The sequence below is a fragment of the Trichomonas vaginalis genome, chromosome III (assembly GCF_026262505.1).
Source record: "Trichomonas vaginalis G3 chromosome III, whole genome shotgun sequence".
Lineage (NCBI taxonomy): Eukaryota > Parabasalia > Trichomonadida > Trichomonadidae > Trichomonas > Trichomonas vaginalis.
Genome location: NC_067205.1, coordinates 11,151,764 through 11,170,950, shown reverse-complemented (window position 1 = coordinate 11,170,950; position 19,187 = coordinate 11,151,764). Strand labels below are relative to the sequence as shown.

The following is a 19,187-nucleotide window of genomic DNA, read 5'->3' as shown; positions in this document are numbered from 1 at the left end:
TAAAATTTGTGTTTTACGTTACAAATATACAATATTCTTTGCTGCTCAATTCATGCAATGGCCGCTATTTGGGATTATTCTTTACAATTTGTAATTTAGTCTAAAGATTAGAACAAGATAATAATCTTAACAAGAAGACAGGGCGTTTTTAGTAATAAAAACAACAGTAAATATAAAAGAATAATATATTTACAAAAATAATATAAACAGTAAGTCGAATAATTATTTTCTTTCCGTCATTGTATTGGAAAGGTATAGATTGAGTGATTTCACGGTTAATTCGAGTGCAGAAAATGAAGAAAATGGTCGAAATACTAACGGTTCTTGTCTCTTCTTTTTTAGAAGAGGTGGTAACGCAATAGGATCAAGTTTCACATGACCTAATGGCATTGAATCTGTTTCACGCTTTGTAGGTGCCATATTGACATCTTTTGTAATTGTTGAATCGTCTAAACTCACGCTAAACTCAAATAATTGAGTTCGTCCTTCTTTCTTCAAGATGGGCGATGACTGAGCACTCGAGCTTGACTGAGATGAGGGCTCTGAGTGTGTTGTCATCGGATATTTTGAAAAAAATGAAAACCCCGCCAAAAATCCCGCCTGAAAATGGCGCGGTACAATTTTTTTCAATTCAATTACATAAAACGAGTTATTCATATAAAATAAACTATTCATAATATTGCAATTATATTTTCGGAAAATAATAAATAATGGCGGTAAAAAGGTGACATATGGCGCTCAAAATGGCGCCGGCATATAAATTGTTCTTTACACGAGACCATCATTAACTCCACACCATCAAGCACTGCCACTTGTTGGGAGAATTGGATGAGAGTTCTTCATGCTTCATTCTTTGTATTCTTACATTTTCGCTAATTTACCAAAAAGAATAAGTTTAATTATTACGCTGCATTGATTTTCTACAATCATTACTCGTGCTATACTCTATGCTTGAATTCGTTACTCATAAGCTTTCATTTCGGATTCTATTTCTGCTTTAGCATCTAAAAGGTGCATTCATCAATTCATTTCCCTCATATAGGCATTCTTTGGTCTGTCTCTATCTGATTGAGTTTTATATAAGAAATTTGAATTTTGATTTAAATACACAATTTCATTGTCTTACATTTGACAAACTTCTTCGATTACATCAAAATGAGATAAAGCCATTTACATGTATTTGGAAATACTCGAGAGTAATATTGGCTCAATTATTCAGTTTCTCTTTAGTTTCTAGCATTCAATTATGTTTTATTGATAATATTAATAGCTATCAACTGAATAAAATTCAGTTTTTTTGGATGACGAATTCGAATCGAATTCGCATTCGCGAACTGAGAAAAGAAGATTGCATGCAGTTGTGGAAACTGCATTCAGAATTGTTTCCAGTTGAATATCCTTATTCCTATATTTTATCTTTCCTCAATAATTCATCATATTGTATTGTAGCGACCGTAAAAAATGAAAAAAATACAGATAAGATAATTGCATTCGTGTCTTTACATCTTGAATGGAAATCTGTTTTCTCAACTGATCGCACAGCATATGTTTCCACATTTGGGGTTATTGAAGAAAAGCGAAGATCCAAAATTGGCTCAGACATCATGAATGTTATATTCGATGTAATGCTAAAACATTATAAAATCCATCATATGTACTTACATATGCAACAATCAAATTTAGCTGCTAAAAATTATTATTTAAATACAGGATGGAAGATTACCAAAGATCTCAAAGACTTTTACCATATCAAAAACCAGTGCAATGATGCATATTACATGACTTACGATATTCCTGATAATTTCGTTCCTCTTTTTAAAAATATGTTAGAAATAGACCAGTCCATACAAAAGAAAGTTAATGCGCCACAGAATCTTGCTTGGATTTCATCATTCTTTAAGAATAAGTAAATTTGACAAAATCAATTTACATGGCAAATTTCCCCACGACGTTTAGAAAAAAATTTATCCAAAGAAAAGAATGTATAGCAATGACAAACAATTTCAGATGCTTGAATTAGAGTTTGCAAGATTAGAAACGAAATTAGCAAGACAATCTTCAACACCAGAAAAATATTATACAAAACCACATTATAAACCTAGATGGTCGTTGGATGACTTACGAAATGAGACTAAATATCTTGACAATATGGCAAGAAAGGCTCTGAGCCCTGTCAGGTTCTATCCATCACAGCCTGTTTACGATATTGACGAAGATTTAAATTCAACTTATCCAAAAATTTCAGAACCGCATAGAATTGACCCACAAATTACTTTAGTTCCAGTTAATAGAGGAAATGATTATACATATCAGAGAAATACTATTCAACCTGAAATTCCTCCTTCATTACCTGTCAATTTGATGAATGAAGCTGATCCATCTCTTGGTCTAAGACCTAAGCCAAAGAAACATGAACATCGACATCGTGAACCAATTTATAAATTCAGAAAATCTCCACAAAAAGAATATCCACGAAAAACAGCTAAGCAAATTGAGCTTGGTACTCCTCCAGATTCTCTTGACGCCGCTCTTGATTCATTTATAGATAATATCGAAGAAGTCGGAAAATGGGCTGATTGAGCTTTCAATAGCGGCTATAGAAACCAAAATCAAAAATTTTATCTTGCATATATCAGAATACACCAGAAGCTATTCCGACATACGCATATTAATAGCAATAATTTTCAATAATTTCGCTATTTTTATCATATGAGATCAAAATGAAGAATCAGTTACAAATTTAGTATTTTATATACTTCCTTCACCCAAAATATGAGCTATTATGACCATATTGTTCCTGAAACAATATTATTAGTTTCCATTCAATACTAGCATTAGAAATATCACTATTTTATTATGTATGCACATTCTTTTATTCCTTTTATGTTTGTAAATAAAGATTATTTTCCTTTATCTTTTAATTTTTGTTTTTACATCAGCGATGACCTTTTACTTCCAAAGAAATAATAAGTTCTATGTCTGGGTTTTTGGCATAACGATTGATTTACCCTGCGATAAATTGGATCAATTCAATTTATGGGCATATCCGAAATTTAAAAAGAAATTCTAAAAAATAAGAATAAGCACATACAGAATCTTCATTTATTTTTGATCTTTCAGAATACTCGGTCAGATTGGAGATAAAAAAAATTTTTGAGCGATGTCTGAACTGATCGAATATGAGAAATATAAGGTCATTATTCTTGGAGATGCTGGTGTAGGCAAAACATCTCTTGCAAGAAAACAATCATTAGGCATCTTTGATTACAAAATGAATCCAACTGTTGGCGCATCTCACATCAAGACTCGTCTAAAGGTTGAAGATCATAATATTGAATTGATGTTATGGGACACTGCAGGTCAAGAGCAATTTGCTGCTTTGGTCCCAATGTACGCTCGTGGTGCAAATGTTTGCATTATTACAGGTTCTATTGTCAATCCAGATTCTGTCGATCACATGAAAGTTTGGAAGGAAAGATTATACGCTTCCGGCGAAAATCCACCAATTGTTGCCGCAATCAACAAAATCGATTTACTAGAAGGAGCTCCACTTACAATGGATGAAGCCCGTTCTAAAGCAGAAACAGTTTGTGAAGATATATTCTTTGTATCTGCAAGAACAGGCGATTCTGTTGATCAATTATTCCAAGCCGTCGCAGCAGCAGCATTACAAACACAAAAAGCACCAGAGAAAAACCTTCAGCCGGTATCTGAAGAAGTTCAAAAGGAAAATAGTCGTTGTTGCTAAGTTTAAGATTATTTTGTATATTAATTTTATCTTTTTCTCTAAAAACCTTGTCTATTCTCTCACCCTAAGTATTACTCCTTTTTAAATGCATAAAATCTTCGTTAGAAAATCAAATTTCTTAATCCAAATTAACTTGAATTAGAATTAGAATAGTTTTGGAACTAATATGCTAAAGTTTGCGGTTATACTTATACAATTTAATCTGAAAATTTCATTGTTTACTATTTTACTTTGTAATCAAAACATTAACTTCTTGTAATGCGTTGATATATCTAGTATTAGGATAGATAACCAGCATAGAATTTGTTTCTAGGATAAAGGTTAAGAGTATTACTCTTGCAAAAGAATTTGGTGACATTTTTTCCATATTTTTGACAGTAAACAATAGTTGCTGATGAAAATTATTACTATTTTGGTTCTAGGATCTATTTGTAAAGAAAATTTAATCGCGAGAAAAATGTAAGCAATAAAAGTGAAGAGAGGCAAAGATTTTACAGTTTTTTTGTAACAATTTTATTCAATGGTTACTACTGTCCAGAGCTATCTCCACAACGTAGAGCTGCTGAGAGATCAAACAGGTGCTCATGTAGAAGTAGCAACTCAAGGAATTCAAGAATTTGTGCAAGATCCAAACTCAATTTTTATTTTGTGCCAAATCATTTCTAGTAATGCGAATACTATTTTTAAAATGCACGCCATTATCAGTATAATCAATTATATAAAGGAAAACAATGAATTCGACGAAGAATATTTGGAACAATTTAAGAATTTACTAATATCACTTTTTACTCCAGAAAATATCGAATTAAATCAGTTACTCGTTGAGGCAGCACGCAATTTAGTCAAAAAAATCAATGGTGAATGGTTGGAATTAATTAATTTAGCGTTTGTATCAGATTCTGACAAAGAATACAAGTACGAATTAATCAATTCGATTATTGCTGATTATTATCCTGACTATTTGAAGTCAAATTTACCAATTATTTTTGATTTAGTCAGAGATGGCATAGAATCAGGTAAAGAAGAGACGATTCTTGGCTGCATTAAAGTTTCCTACAATTTGTTCATTAAAGTTCCCGGTTCCCATCAACAATTTCAGGAATTGACAACAAAAATTCGCGAAATTCTTAATTCTTCCATTGAAGAGAACCAATTTTCTATACTAGATAAGCTTGTTGCACTCGATGAAAAGATTCTTTGGATTTTTATTGAAGATCAATCTTTTCAACTAATTTTAGAGAAATTATTGAACCAAGAGTTGACATTTGACATAAAATACAAGTTCAATGCTCTGTTGTCTACATTATTACCCCTTAAAATCGATAATTTGTCCCCAGAATTGTTAGATCAAATTTTAAACTTCGAAGTATTCTTTGCAATGGACTCATTCTCACAGGAATACTCATACAATCTCATTATGATGGATTTCGTCAATATTACTAAGCTAATTCTCTCAACAATTCCAATGAAATTTTTACAAGAAATGGTTGAGACAAAATTCAATGAGTTGATTGAAAACAACACGAGGGAAATAGTTTGTATCGGTTTACTCTTAATGGCTACAGGAATCAAAACTTATCCAACAATTTTCTCAAATTACGCCCCGCAAGTGTTCAAAACTGTTGTAGAGAGTCTTGTATCTGATGACCAATACATAGCATCAACGTGCGCCTTTATTTTGATCTATGTAAAGTTATTTGAAGATTATATTAAAATTAATTTCGAAACTGTGTGGGCAAACACAGAACAATACATCTCACAGAGCTCAGATGTCTCTCTAACAACAAATATATTACAAATCTTGTCAGAATGCGCTTCAGATAACCCAGAAACTGTAATTCAACTTGTTAATTGGTGTTTTAGCGAAATGGAGAAAGCTCCAGACCCTAATACTTATACACCAATGCTTATGAACCTCGTAACTAATCTTAGAGACTTAGAAGCTCTTCAAAATATTTATAATCAAATTTATGAGCTAATAAGTAATAACAAAGACAATTATTCCTTGTTCATACTGATACTTGGCCAGATCATGCGCTATTTGTCCGCTTTCGACTTCTTCCAAGAGAATTTAGAAGGATTAGTTAAAATGATCGAAACTTTCATCAAATCTTCCGACTTGTACCTGAACAGCCTTGCAATAGAGGTGACAGGAAACATATTGGACAACATAAAAGATATCGAAATCATTAAAATTTTGTATAATGATATAAAACCGTTCGCGGACATGCTTGATCGTAATTGTTCTCAGTACGAACATAACGTATATTGCTCAGCTTACTCATTTTGCGTATCTTTTCTTAGGTATTGCGTTTATGAATTTAGAAATGAAAATATTAATTTTGACTCTCCAGAGAATATCGGGTTTTTCGTTAACAAAGGAATGCTTGGATTGGAAGTAGGTCACGAGGAAGAGATTATTTCCGTTCTAAATATCATTCTTTCCAAATTAATTAACTGTAATAACTCAAAAGACGAAGGATTAACGAATGTGCTTGCCAGTTTGCTAGAAAAACTAATTAGCATGGATTTTGACGACGGAGTATGCATTTGTCTCTCTGATATTCATGGTTTACACCCAGAATTATTTGATGAAAATTGTTCAAATGTAATTTTGACAAAAAGTGACAAATGTTTTGAAGAAATTTTAGGAAAACAACAATTAACACCTGATTTAGTTAACATACACTCCAATACAATATATAATATTTCCAGAATCCTGAAAACTGTTTCAGATGAAGATAAAAAATCTGAATTGTGTCTGAAATATTATAATTTGTATGCAAACTATGTTAACGATGACCAGTTAAGTGCCTACTACAAATTGTTATGGATTTATTTGATTTTGACATTAGATTGTGTAGTTTTTTCTTTTTTGGACCAAGAAAACTTTTTGTTCATTGAATCTTTCTTGTTATCGAATCTCCTCGAATCAGACAATGCTGCATCAATCATTGTAGCAAATATCGCTGATTCTTGTTTGAAAGCTTATAATTTTCAGAAATCTTCAATGATTACAAAAGAAAAATGGATAACAACAATATCAGAGAAACTAAATAATACTGATGAAACAAATAAAATCGAAATAACAATGAGAGAAAAATTGTTGTCACTTTTGATATCGTTTTCACTTTTGTATGGACAGAATTATGACAAAGAACTGTTGAAGAACGCTTTGACGAATGTGTTACCAATAAGATATGAGTTCAATGTTCTTCCGACAATCAGTTCTTCGTTGAATGTCCTGCAAATGACTGGTGTTGACATGACAGAAATTTTCAGAAAACTGATAATTCAGTTCGCTGTTCCTAGATACCAGAGAGAGAAGATGGATTGCGAGGAAGTATTGATTTACACATTCGCTACTCCTATGAAAAATTTCTTGGCGTCGTTAGGTGAAGAAGCAGAGAATTTCATCAGAGAAACATTGAATAACAACGAATTGTCAATTTTCTATTTGAATCTCTTCTTCCAAGAATCTGACAAAGCTTGGGCACAAATGATGGCTGGATTCAACGACGTGAATACTGGAGAAGTTTACGATTTGTCTGGTGAGGAAACTTAATGTTTTTTTAATTAAAAGATGTGTGTTTATGTTTATTTGAAAAATTACAATTTTTCCCTCAATATTTGAAAAAGTCTGCTCGAAAAATTTGATTCTTTTAAGGCTGCACATGTGCCCAACTGATTTTAATTCAAATTTTTGATAATGACATGAAGAATCATTGAAAATTAACTTTAAAAATCTGAATTGAATGTCATTCCATAGGGGTGTAAGTGCATCCTTAATCTTCAAAATGTATGGAATCGAATTTTGTAAAAATCGATGAAAATAATTTTGAAATGAAAAAGAATTAAAATTTTTTTATCCTAATGGTATGACTACTCTTAATATTGTAAGTAATAAAAAATTGATAATCGATGTGAAATTAGCGATTGATCATTGTATTTTGGGATTGAAAATGGTATTGGAGTGGAAATTTAAGATTCAATCTTTTGTGATGATGAAGAATTTTCTTTTATTGAACATGACAAGAAAGTTTGCCCAAAAAAATTTGGTCATTTTGATTATTATTATAAAAACATGGTTAAGATAATAACTATGAACTATTTACTTCACTGAATAAAACAGTAAATATATGAAGAGAAAACAAACAAATATTTTTCATTATTGCCTTGTTTTTATTTAAATATATTAATTCATCTTCATCTTCAATTTGATTCATTGAGTCAGGTATCTCAAAATCACAAGTCATTGTGGGAATTTCTATCTTGAATGAATTAACTGCATTATTAGTGACAGTATTAGTTCCGTATTTTAGAAAATTACTTGAATCTATATAGCAATCATTCACAGAAATATATCCAATCTTCGAAAGATAAAAATAATAATTCCTGCCAATATTCTTCACGAAATTGCAATTAACTACATTGACAGATGCATTTGATGCAGAAATTATAATATTTAAATTGTTGCTTAAGTAATTACACAACTTAATCAATAATACATATGATGATTTATCAAAATATACAAAATTATTGTCTGACGGCCATGTATCAGTGCTATTACTAAATGTGGAAAATGTTACTTTGGAGGAAGATTGATAAGCTCTTATACTGTACAAATTACTCGCTTTTATATCAACATAAGAAATATTCAGAGAATTAATTTCGATTTCTCCATTTTTCAAATGAATATTTCCAATTATATCTTTATTTAATTTTCCACTTTGAGTAATAGCAGAATTAAGGAATTTATTTTTAAACTGAGCGGCATTACTGATTTCAACCCAACAATACATACCATATTTTGCAGCATTAGAATTTATACTACATATTCGATTTTGGACGCATTCACCATGTCTATAGAAGTATAAACCACCTCCAGATTGTTTTGTATTAGAGCAATTATAAAATTCTGATGTTTCAATGAGAGATTTTGTTGTATCTTGGGATGTAATAAAGTTAATGGCGCCATCTGTGATCAATGCGCCAAAAATACAAAAGCATACGTAATAACTATGATCGCTTGTGTTTAGTCTTTCGAATTTATATAGATATTTTGTTCCTTGTTTTGAATTTGGGAAAAATTCGTACCAATCTAGGTGTAATAGCTTTTTCGTATTCTTCTATTTGTATCAATTCGAAATAACTACTGATTTTTTTGCTGAAATGATATAAAAATACTTTTTTTGATGATGCAATAAAAAAAATATTGATTTAACGGTGTGTTACGCCTGTAACTTTGCGTTAGAATGGAGATTTCTTCAGCCTGGAGAGTACGTTCTGAATCTCCAGAAGCAGAGGCAACGCGTTTAATGAATAATGATGTTGCTTTCTCACCATCCGGAAATTCATTTTGCTCATTTTCTTCATCAAAAGTCTATTTTAATTCAAATGAAAAGGTAAAAGCAATTGAAGTTGAATTAGAATCGAACGAACAAATAATTTCATGCACTACAATCGCCGAAAGTCCCTGGATCTGCGGTTGTGGAACAAATTTAGGAAAATTTATTACAATTTCAATAGATTCTGTTATTAGAATTTTCAATTTCCATGCATCTCCTCTTCAAAAAATCATTTACAATAGAATTGATTCATTACCATCATCAGAATCTTTAAATTCTTACACATTAATTTTTCATCCTAATATTTTTGTATATATTGCACAGTCAGAGTTAGAATATGCTAATGCAAATCTCAAATATACACCAGTTGCTCAAAAATTCACAATTCAAAATTCAGATATTAAAAATATTCAAATTGTCAAATATAAAGAGACATCATTGAAGCTATATATAACCTCAAGTGAGCAATTTCTTACTGTTTACGATATTAATTCTCCATATAAAGGAACATTTACCACAGGAATTACAAAATTTGCCAAATCTCTTAATCCTTTTGGCAAAAATTTCAAAGATTATCAACCAGAGCTACTCAAAAGTACTCAAGACTACAACGATATTACTAAAATTGCGATTTCTTTAGTTCCATCTCCAGATAAACGTTTTATTGCAGTTTCCGATAACATTGGCCGCATTACAATCATTGATGTTGACAATGAATGTGTTGTATCCATCAAAAAGGCCATTAGTGATGCCCAATTAGCTTGGTACGGAGATTCAAAACATTATATACTTGTTATTTATGCTCCGAGGAAAGAAGCGTTATTTGTATGTTCAATACCATCATTTGATCTCCTTGATTGCATCAAACTCGAAGGAACTGGCAAACTTTTCCAAAATTATTTCAATATTACAAATTGTAGTGTTGTTTATATGGATCATAACGGAAATATTGCAAATCTTAGGATGTCCACAAGAAGGCACCACAAGATCCAAGCAAATCCTGAAGTTCCTGACCTTGATCATCCTCAATTTGAAAATATTTCAACTCCTGACTTAGATTTGCAGCAAAGCATCATTGAATGTCTAAGTAAAGCTGTTCCACAGAAAGAAAACATCCTAGAAACCCTTAAAAACATCAAAAATTCAACAACTGCTTCAATAATTTTGAAAATTCTCATAAAATTTGAGAATGTCGACGATGATTTCTTACAGGAATGCATTGATACTCTCAAGGACTCAACGCAATTCCATTTGCCGTCGCCTGTAAAACGACAAATTGAAAATTATTTCAGAGAGTTTAATGGAGAGAAGATTAAGCCAGAGGAAGAGTTCGGACAGCTTGTAGGCCTTACGATGCTGTGGTCCGATGCAATGAAATGCGAATCTGTGACGTATCCAATTTCTGAATTTCCAAGAACAGAAATTACGACATGGTATTCGCAGAATTATGAAGCACAAGCCATTACACCGCCTAAATACGTCCCTTTGAGGCTGTTTCTCGCAGAACCTCTTCGTAATTTTGAAATTCTTTTTGCAACGCTAAGAAGAGGTGCAACATTATATGATTTTATTCGTATAATGATGGTCGTACATCCAAATTCCATTGATAAGTTCATTCAGTACTTTATGTACTGGTGCGCTGTTATTTCTGCATCGCAGCTATGTATGGTGCAGGACATTATTACAGACCTTATCGATAATGGCCAAAAAGAAGCTCTTCTCGATTGCTACAGGAATATTCCAGAAAAATCTGGAGAAACTAACAAAGCTCTTATAATGAAAATCATTGCTTTATAAATATTGTTTGTTAACTAAATTGATTTTATGTTTCTTTTATTTGATTCTTCATTTTTTTATTTAGTTTATGTTTTATGAAGACATTGAATCATATAAATGTCTTCAAAATGCATTATACGATTGTAATGATCTGAATAATCTGATAAAATCCTTGCAAGAACATGATCAATTAGTTCAAATATCGGAGAAAAAATTATTATTGCAAATGATCTTCAGATTTTCAATAATTAAACCAAGTAACATCAATTATTATATCGATTTTATTATCAACAACACTGAATTCATGCCCAAAAGCTTCTTTTTTGAACAAATTTTTAAATTTCTACAACTACCAATTCATTGTTTACACAAAATCTCACTTTATAATATGATTTACAAACTAGTTGAAGCAAAGTATGCTAGTATTTCAGAATTATTGTCTTTATTCGAAAATGATACAATATTTTATCTTTGGCTTGCTCCGGAGATAGAAGAGATAAATCCCGGAAGTTTCATGGAACTGAAGAACGTAAATAAGTATCTTTTACAAAAGAAGAAATCGTTTTTTGAAAATAATTTTAAATTACTAAAAGATTATCGATTAGGACAAGGAAATGAAGATGCATTAGCAGATATACTTAGAAATGATGATATTGATGCATTACAAGTATGTTTTACTAATCCAAATTTTGACATCAACAAAACAATTCAATTTTCAATTTTTTTCAAAGAATTTTTCCTTCAAAGGAAGCCTTCATTGATACAAATTGCCGCTTATTATAAATCAGTTAAGTGCTTCAACTTCTTGAGATTGAATGAAGCTGATTTAATGAAAGAAGATTCATTTGGAAGAAAATTAACTTATTTTGCTGTTGCTGGAGGAGATTTGAAGATTATTGATATTTGTGAAGAGTCAGAACTAGATTTTACAGGTGTTTTGAATGTTTGTGTTCAATTCCACAATCTAGAATTACTAAAATGGCTGATTGAAGTTAAAAAAATCAAAGGAATTGAAGAAGCAATTTTAGAATCGTGTTTAGATAATGACATCGAATGTCTTGATTATTTAATAAAGAAATCAACAAATATTAATGTTGTTAATGACAAGAACTCTAATGCATTTCATTTAGCATGCGCAAGAAACAATTTTATGATAATTAAATTGTTAAATCATTATGATGTTGACCCAAATCTTTTAAATGTTAATGATGTGACACCATTAATGCTTGCAATATTAAGGAATCATAGTGAATCAATTGATGAATTACTTAATAATAAAAGACTATATCTTGAAAAGAGAAATTCGAAAGGAGAGTCTGCTTTGATGATTTCGATTTCGTCATCAAAAATTGAAACAATTAAAAACTTAATTTCAAAAGGTGCTGATATAAATACTAAAGATAACTTTGGTTTTTCTTGTCTGCATCAAGCAATTATAAATAGAAGAATAGATTGTATAGAGTACTTCTTAGAAAATGGAAAAATTGATATAAATATACAAGCAAATGATAAATGGACACCTCTTCATTATGCTGCACAGTTTGGTTTTGCAGATATAACGAAAATTCTCCTAAGTCATCATGACATCAAACTAGTTTATGATGAAAATGGAGAATCACCAATTGAAATTGCAAAGAAAAATAAAAGGCATGATGTCCATCAACTTCTAATAAATCATTTCAAATAAAATTTGTTAGTAAAAAAATTATCATGATAAATTTACAAATATCTCGTTCTAGGAAACAAAAATAAAATTTGTAAGTAAATACTGTTCAAATATAAGCAAACAATCAACTAAATTCGAAACAGTTAATCCATTGATGAATTGGTGCTTCGGAGAAAGGCAATAAGAACAAACTTAAATCGAATGAATTAATAATGGGTTCAAAGAATAAATTTTAAACTTAAAAATGTGCCAAACTGATAATGCATATCATAAAATGATGCATTAATTAGTTTGAATATGTTTTTGATTAAATGATTATTCATTTCTCAAATCATGTGAAATATTAGGATGATATTCCAAAAACAATTTTGGAAATCTTATTTATTAAGCATTTGAATCGAATTGTGCTGCAGAAAATGCGGAAACAACTTCAAATAAGAGAAATATAATATAAAATGAAAGTACTTAAAGCACAAAAAGGAAATGCAAGTTTATGGTGAATGCATCTCTAATTCAAGAGTTGTGACTAATATATACAAGAAAAAAAAAAATCATAATTGCTTCTTAATAATTTTAGCTTTGGATCTTAACCTTATATTCCAAAATAAAATTTTTGAAGCTATATTTTAAATTTTATTCATTAAAAACATAAGATGAAGAATGGAAGATTGGGAAATTCAGAAATTTCTCATAAGCTGCTAATACATGAATATATTTGTATAAGGCAATATATTTGCAAACTCTTTGTAAGTTATTTGTTCAACATTATTGATTGTATTGGCGTGTCTTTTTAGAATTGTATATAAATCTTAAAGTAATATGTATGAGATACAATAAATCATAAAGAATCGATCGTAAATTGCATTTTCAGTAATCGAAAAGAATAATGGAATTGAATATGTCCAACGATGTTACCTCACTTTTAATAGCAATTTGGATATAATACAACCAGTCGATATATCGATAGCATTTTAAAGTTTGAAAAAGTTTTTGAAAGTTTGCAAATTACCTCAGACTTTTCAGAGGATTGAGTGGCAACTCAATCCTCTGAAATAGTCTGTGGTAATTTTTAGTCTCTACACTATTTCAATATAAGCTCAATTTTTAAACAGTTTTTAAAAATCGAGCATTGAAAAGTGTGATGAGACTTATGAATTAATTGTGAAGGATTATTGCGCTTAGGTTAAATATTAAAAATATGGTTGTTTAGAAGAATTAATATTCGTTAAAAAAAGCAATTCAAAAACATCCTTTTAAATGTGAATTTGATAAACTATCGGTAATTAAGCTTAATCATTCAAAGTTTATTAAATTGTGCCGAAGTAAAAACGTTTTTACGATTTGACGGTTTTATAGAAAAGTTGTTTTCATTGTTTATATTCATGTGCAGTAAATAACTCACTAACTAAAATTCTTCAAATTTGAATTAGCAAAAATGTCTATCATAAAAGTTCTTCTCATTGGATTTTTGAGAATCTTTTTCAAATTTCGATTTTCATTTTTCCGAAGTAATAACCATACTCAATACTTGTTATCTGAGAACACTTATCCGATATTTTTTTCAAAGAGTGAACTTCGATCAACTTATTGATTTATAATTATATCCTGAAAACAATTTATTATAAAATCATTTTGTGAGAAGGCAGTTGCTAACAAAAAATTCAAGCCTATCTACAATATCAGATATATTCAATTTTTATGATTTGGAATTAAATTTTTCTTTCTACTTGTTAATAACATAAATTTTTTTATAATTCAATTCAAATGTGAAGGACTTTTCAAAATTGTAATTTTCAAATGTGCGATGCTAACTCTGAGATCTCTTCAATTTTGCTAGGGCGTGGCTTTCAAATTATCAAAGGTCTTGGAAATAAATGTTTTCCGTCTTGCTACCTTGTATTTCATCAAGTTTATCAGCAAAATTTTGTATGTAAAATTATTTCCAAGAAAACGCAATATGAAAACGAAGTTTTAGCCTTAACTACACTTGATCATCCAAATATTGTTCGCCTTTATTCTCATTTTGAAGAAAATGGCAAATATTACATGATATTAGAGTATTGCGAGGGAGGCACCCCAGAATCGCTTATTAAGAATAAAGTAAGACCCATACAGAATAAGATTGTTAATATCACAAAACAACTAGTCCGTGTTTTCAAATACATCCACTCAAAAAGGATTGCTCATCATGATATAAAGCCATCGAATATCCTTTTTGATAAGTACGGAAGGATCAAAATCGCCGATTTTGGTCTATCAGGGTATTATTCTACCAATGAGTCGCATTATAATGTAGGTAGTTACGGATATTTGGCTCCTGAGCAGAGAACCAGCCATGCTTTCGATCCTTTCTTAGCTGATATATGGTCGCTAGGCGTTACGATTTACTACATGACTTGCGGTTTGAATCCTTTCATTAAACAGAAGAATTCCTATAAATACATTATTCCAATGTTCGTGGAAAGATCGCTAGCTGAAGTTATCTCAGGAACTCTCGAAGAAGACCCTTTAAAGAGATTATCACTCGATAAGATCGAAGACATTTTAACCGCAAGGCCAAAGCTTACAATTCCTTCTCATTCTTGGTATAACTTTAATTTATCAGAGAATATCCCTGTTTCTCCACAAGGTCAAAAGATCAGACATGGAAAGAGTGCAATTCTCAAAGCTTAAGACTGACGTTCCACTATCGAATTATATATTCGATTCTTTCTTTCCATTGTTGCGAACCTCAATTTGTTATTGTTTTTTCATTTGTTTTTGTTTGTTTGTATCAATAAATCATCATGAGTATCTTGATTTATTTTAATTGAAATATATTTGAGGAAGTTCTTTGAAATAAAAAAATACCTCAAATAATATAATGAGTTAATAAAGATTTAACTGATTCCAATCAAATTCTTTATGTGATTCGAAGTGATAGCTTGTTTAACCATTGATGATCATGCAATATCAATAAATATTTTTTTGCATTGAGCTAGCTACGTCTGTTAATCAGAATTATTTGTTCATATTTTTCTAAAAATGCATAATTATGCTCTTAATCCATTACATTGTTCTAATAATTTCATATTTTTATTAAATGATGTCTAAAATCTTATTGTGGAGACTTACATTTAATTTCCGAAAATATACATATGATATGCTTAATATTTATTCATTGACAATTATTGACATTAAGAATATTTGAATAAAATTTATACATTCTTCACCCGAACATGAAGTAACCACTATTATTGGTATCTAAAGATTGTAATGTGTATCCATATCTTAGATTAGCAGAGAAAAATATAAATTATAAATGATAAATGTTTAAAATAAAATAAAAAAAAGAGAGAGTTCTTACTCTGTAGCAGCCTTCATTATGAGCTTTGTTAATGGTACAAAGATATATAGAATAATTACGATCACAAGGAGAACCAAGAAAAGAACAAAGACAACAGTTAAACCGATTTCTGCTCCAGTCATTCCTACGAGATGTCTGGCATTATCCTTTGGTAAATAGTCAGTTTGGCAATTTGTGTTTCTTGTTTTACCAAAAATTGTTGGGAAAACATATTTACTTGCTGCATAAACATTTCCTTTAGTAAATTTGGCTGTCTGGAAATATTTACCTTCATAGCAAATAGATCTTATATCATCATTATTTGTAGTCAATGTTGATGAAATTTCTTTGACACTGCTTGGAATAACTAACTGTCTAACTTGTGGATCATTTGTGAATGTTTGGCCTGTAGCATCTGAAAAAACAGTTGCCTGTCCTTTATAAATTGCTGTTGTAGCGAATTCTACATCGCTTGAAATTGTGAATGATTTATCCAATACACCAAATGTTGTAACTAATTTGTTGGAGAATTTATTGATGATGCAATTCGAATCAACTTTGAAATATGGATTCTCTTTATCGACTTCAACGTCGATATAAGCAAAGTTAGAGAAAGTATTAGCAGCAATTGTACTAATTGTTGATGAGATCTTGAAAGTGAAATTGGTGTTCTCCATGAAATATTCATCGTCTATTTTAATACCATACATTTTGGCAATGTTAATAATTGAATATTCCGATTCATCCATAGATGTTTGTATGAACCACCTGGAAATATTCAATGTAAGGTCTTGGAATCCTTTACCAAGTGTGAACTTAGATAATTTAGAGCAGCAAGCGAAAGCGTAATCATTGATGGAAGTAATAGAATCAGGAATTGTGATCTTCTTAATTCCTGAGTATTTGAACATATTCTTTGGAATGAATGCTTGCGAAGGATGGAATTCAACATCATTTAATTTTGTGCAACCCATTAAAATAGAAACAGTTGTTCCTTCAACAATTAATGGTAAACTGATGGATTTAAGACTTGTGCAGAATGCGAATGCATATGAGTTAAGTGTGATATTGTCAGGCATGGAGATCTCTTTTAATGAAGTGCATCCCATAAAAGCATATTGTCCTATTGATGTGACACCTTTTACAATTGTTAATTTCTTCAAGTTTGTGCAAGCAGAAAAGCAATTTTCAGGGATTGCTATAGGATCAGAATAATTATCGATACTAATTGTTACTTCTTCGATGTATCTTGCAGCAGTGAATTGAAGTTCAACTGTAAAACGTTGGTAATAATCAGGCTTTGTAGAAAATCTTTTTGTAACATTGATTTGCTTTATGTTCTTGTTGTTGTATAATGCTCCTGGAGAAATTTTATCTTCGTCAGTTGCAAATGATAATGATTTTCCTTCATATTCCGGTGTAACGTAAACAATGCTGTTATTTTTGTCATACAATACGCCGTCTTTGTTCGTAAGGTTTACGTTGCCACTTTCGAATTCAATAGCAACTTTTTCAAGTCCAAAAATGAAATTAGGGGTAAATGTATTGCAGTCCTTTGAGATAGTAATTTTCTCAAGATCTTCGCATCTGCTGAATGCTAAAGCTTCTGCGTCCGAATTAGCTCCCATTGTTATTGTCTTGATACCGGAATATTGGAAAGCATAAGAAGATATTGAAGCATTCTCGAGTTTGAGATCCACTAATAAAATATCATTAGAAAATGCTCCTGTGCTAATTGCAACAGAACTTAGACCATTGATTGTAATTGAACTCAGTTTTGTACAGTTAGCAAATGCAAATTCAAGGATTTGATTACATCCTTGTCCTATTGTTATTGATTCTAATGATGTGCAAACAGCAAACATGTATTCAGAAACTGAATTGAAAAGCTGAAGTTTCGTAATACCTGTGCAGCCAATGAAAGCAAAGCTTGCTGTATTTGTAGAAACTTCAGTTAATTTGAGGTTCCTGCAGTTAGCAAATGATTTTTCTCCATATGTTGTTGTGGTTGTATTGATTGTTATGTCAAGATTTTCACAGTTTTCAAGTGCACTTGTACCATATGATGTAATTTTACTTCCTTCGATTGTTGTTAAGTTAATGCAATCAAAGAAAGCTTTCTCTCCAACGGTAACTGCATTCTCGCATGTTACTTTCTTCAATGAGTAGCATCCTAAGAAGCATTCTTTAGGAATTGTAAAAGCAATTGTAGATGTAAACGTTGCATCCTCCAGAAGGTAGCAATTTGCGAAGGAAATTGTTGGAGCAGCACTGGTTATTGGCATTGTAACTGATTTGATGAATGTTCCTTTGAATGCACAGGTGCCAACATTGGATTCAGCGGAAAACTTGACATCAAGCAATGGAGTGTATGCAAATGCATAGTTCCCAACGCTTGCACCTGAAAGTGATAGAGATGTGAACCCGGTATAGGCAAATGAGTATTCTTCAATCGCAGTTATCTTTGTAAAGTCAATTGTAGTAAGAGACGGGCAGTATTGGAATGCGTTTTTACCAATAGTAACAGATGAAGCCGTTAATACAACTTCCTTAAGAGCTGGGCAGTTATTGGCAAAATTAGAAGGAATTGTTGCCGCATTAAGTGTTAACTTTTCTAAATTAGGGCAGTAGCTAAAACAATTGCTTCCAAATTGGGTAACTTTATCAAGATTAATGGTCTTGATTGGAGATCTTTGGAAAGTATTTTCAGAAATTTGTGTTACGCTGCTAGGAAGTGAAACCTCTTCAAGGAATTCGAATGGTTGAACATAAACTGAGTTTTCTGGGTAAACAAATTTAAAAGTTGTTAATTTCGGGCACTGTAGATCAAGTTTTTTGAATTTGTAATAGCTTAATGAAGCATACGAGGGCCAGTCAGTCGATGATGAATCGCTAATGACAAGTGTATTGCTAATATGTTTATATTCTAAATTGGAAATATCGTTAATTGATGAAATTGTTGTAGTATCTCCACTACGAATTATATCAGAGTTGATATAAATGCCTTTTGAAAGCAGAGAAGAAATAAACGAGTGATAAAGCATCTATGAAATGAATTGAATGGATTCGAAATTGAGAGTATTTTTACGAATACACATAATGTATTCTTAATGCATGTTATTTTCGAATTTTATATTTGATCAGAAAAAAAATTTGAAATTGAAATTCAATGTTTATATCGTATTGAATAAATCAATTTTTGTTTTGCTAATACAATATATAGCATATAGTAAAAAAAACGTTGGAAAGAAATTTTAATTCTGGATCTGAATCAAATTTGGATATATATCATTATCATATATTAAAAAGCTTATTTATGCAGGA

The 19,187-nt window shown here is 30.8% G+C and overlaps 9 protein-coding genes across 9 annotated transcripts, besides 1 other annotated feature; 7 read left to right on the top strand and 2 right to left on the bottom strand.

Annotated features, from left to right (window-relative positions):
• Positions 1–140: 140 nt before the first annotated feature.
• On the bottom strand, positions 141–558 carry TVAGG3_0681060 (uncharacterized protein; the record flags this gene model as incomplete). Its single annotated transcript, XM_001329777.2, has 1 exon — positions 223–558. The coding sequence occupies one exon, from the start codon at positions 556–558 to the stop codon at positions 223–225; it is 336 nt and encodes a 111-aa protein (XP_001329812.1).
• A 743-nt stretch (positions 559–1,301) lies between these two features.
• Positions 1,302–1,910, top strand: TVAGG3_0681040 (peptide alpha-N-acetyltransferase protein; the record flags this gene model as incomplete). Its single annotated transcript, XM_001329778.1, has 1 exon — positions 1,302–1,910. One exon carries the CDS (start codon positions 1,302–1,304, stop codon positions 1,908–1,910), a length of 609 nt encoding a protein of 202 aa, XP_001329813.1.
• Positions 1,911–2,007: 97 nt separating this feature from the next.
• Positions 2,008–2,580, top strand: TVAGG3_0681050 (uncharacterized protein; the record flags this gene model as incomplete). The annotated part of the gene is made up of 1 exon (XM_001329779.1): positions 2,008–2,580. One exon carries the CDS (start codon positions 2,008–2,010, stop codon positions 2,578–2,580), a length of 573 nt encoding a protein of 190 aa, XP_001329814.1.
• A 570-nt stretch (positions 2,581–3,150) lies between these two features.
• On the top strand, positions 3,151–4,044 carry TVAGG3_0681030 (craniofacial suture morphogenesis protein family; the record flags this gene model as incomplete). Its single annotated transcript, XM_001329780.1, has 1 exon — positions 3,161–3,748. The coding sequence occupies one exon, from the start codon at positions 3,161–3,163 to the stop codon at positions 3,746–3,748; it is 588 nt and encodes a 195-aa protein (XP_001329815.1).
• An 88-nt stretch (positions 4,045–4,132) lies between these two features.
• Positions 4,133–7,348, top strand: TVAGG3_0681020 (armadillo (ARM) repeat-containing protein family; the record flags this gene model as incomplete). The annotated part of the gene is made up of 1 exon (XM_001329781.1): positions 4,269–7,313. One exon carries the CDS (start codon positions 4,269–4,271, stop codon positions 7,311–7,313), a length of 3,045 nt encoding a protein of 1,014 aa, XP_001329816.1.
• A 62-nt stretch (positions 7,349–7,410) lies between these two features.
• Positions 7,411–7,536: a mobile genetic element.
• Positions 7,537–9,003: 1,467 nt separating this feature from the next.
• On the top strand, positions 9,004–10,893 carry TVAGG3_0681000 (RAB3-GAP regulatory domain family; the record flags this gene model as incomplete). Its single annotated transcript, XM_001329782.1, has 1 exon — positions 9,004–10,893. One exon carries the CDS (start codon positions 9,004–9,006, stop codon positions 10,891–10,893), a length of 1,890 nt encoding a protein of 629 aa, XP_001329817.1.
• A 367-nt stretch (positions 10,894–11,260) lies between these two features.
• Positions 11,261–12,559, top strand: TVAGG3_0680990 (spectrin binding; the record flags this gene model as incomplete). Its single annotated transcript, XM_001329783.1, has 1 exon — positions 11,261–12,559. The coding sequence occupies one exon, from the start codon at positions 11,261–11,263 to the stop codon at positions 12,557–12,559; it is 1,299 nt and encodes a 432-aa protein (XP_001329818.1).
• A 1,769-nt stretch (positions 12,560–14,328) lies between these two features.
• On the top strand, positions 14,329–15,556 carry TVAGG3_0680980 (protein serine/threonine kinase protein; the record flags this gene model as incomplete). The annotated part of the gene is made up of 1 exon (XM_001329784.2): positions 14,336–15,211. One exon carries the CDS (start codon positions 14,336–14,338, stop codon positions 15,209–15,211), a length of 876 nt encoding a protein of 291 aa, XP_001329819.1.
• A 317-nt stretch (positions 15,557–15,873) lies between these two features.
• On the bottom strand, positions 15,874–18,907 carry TVAGG3_0680970 (leucine-rich repeats (6 copies)-containing protein; the record flags this gene model as incomplete). Its single annotated transcript, XM_001329785.2, has 1 exon — positions 15,881–18,907. One exon carries the CDS (start codon positions 18,905–18,907, stop codon positions 15,881–15,883), a length of 3,027 nt encoding a protein of 1,008 aa, XP_001329820.1.
• Positions 18,908–19,187: the final 280 nt, after the last annotated feature.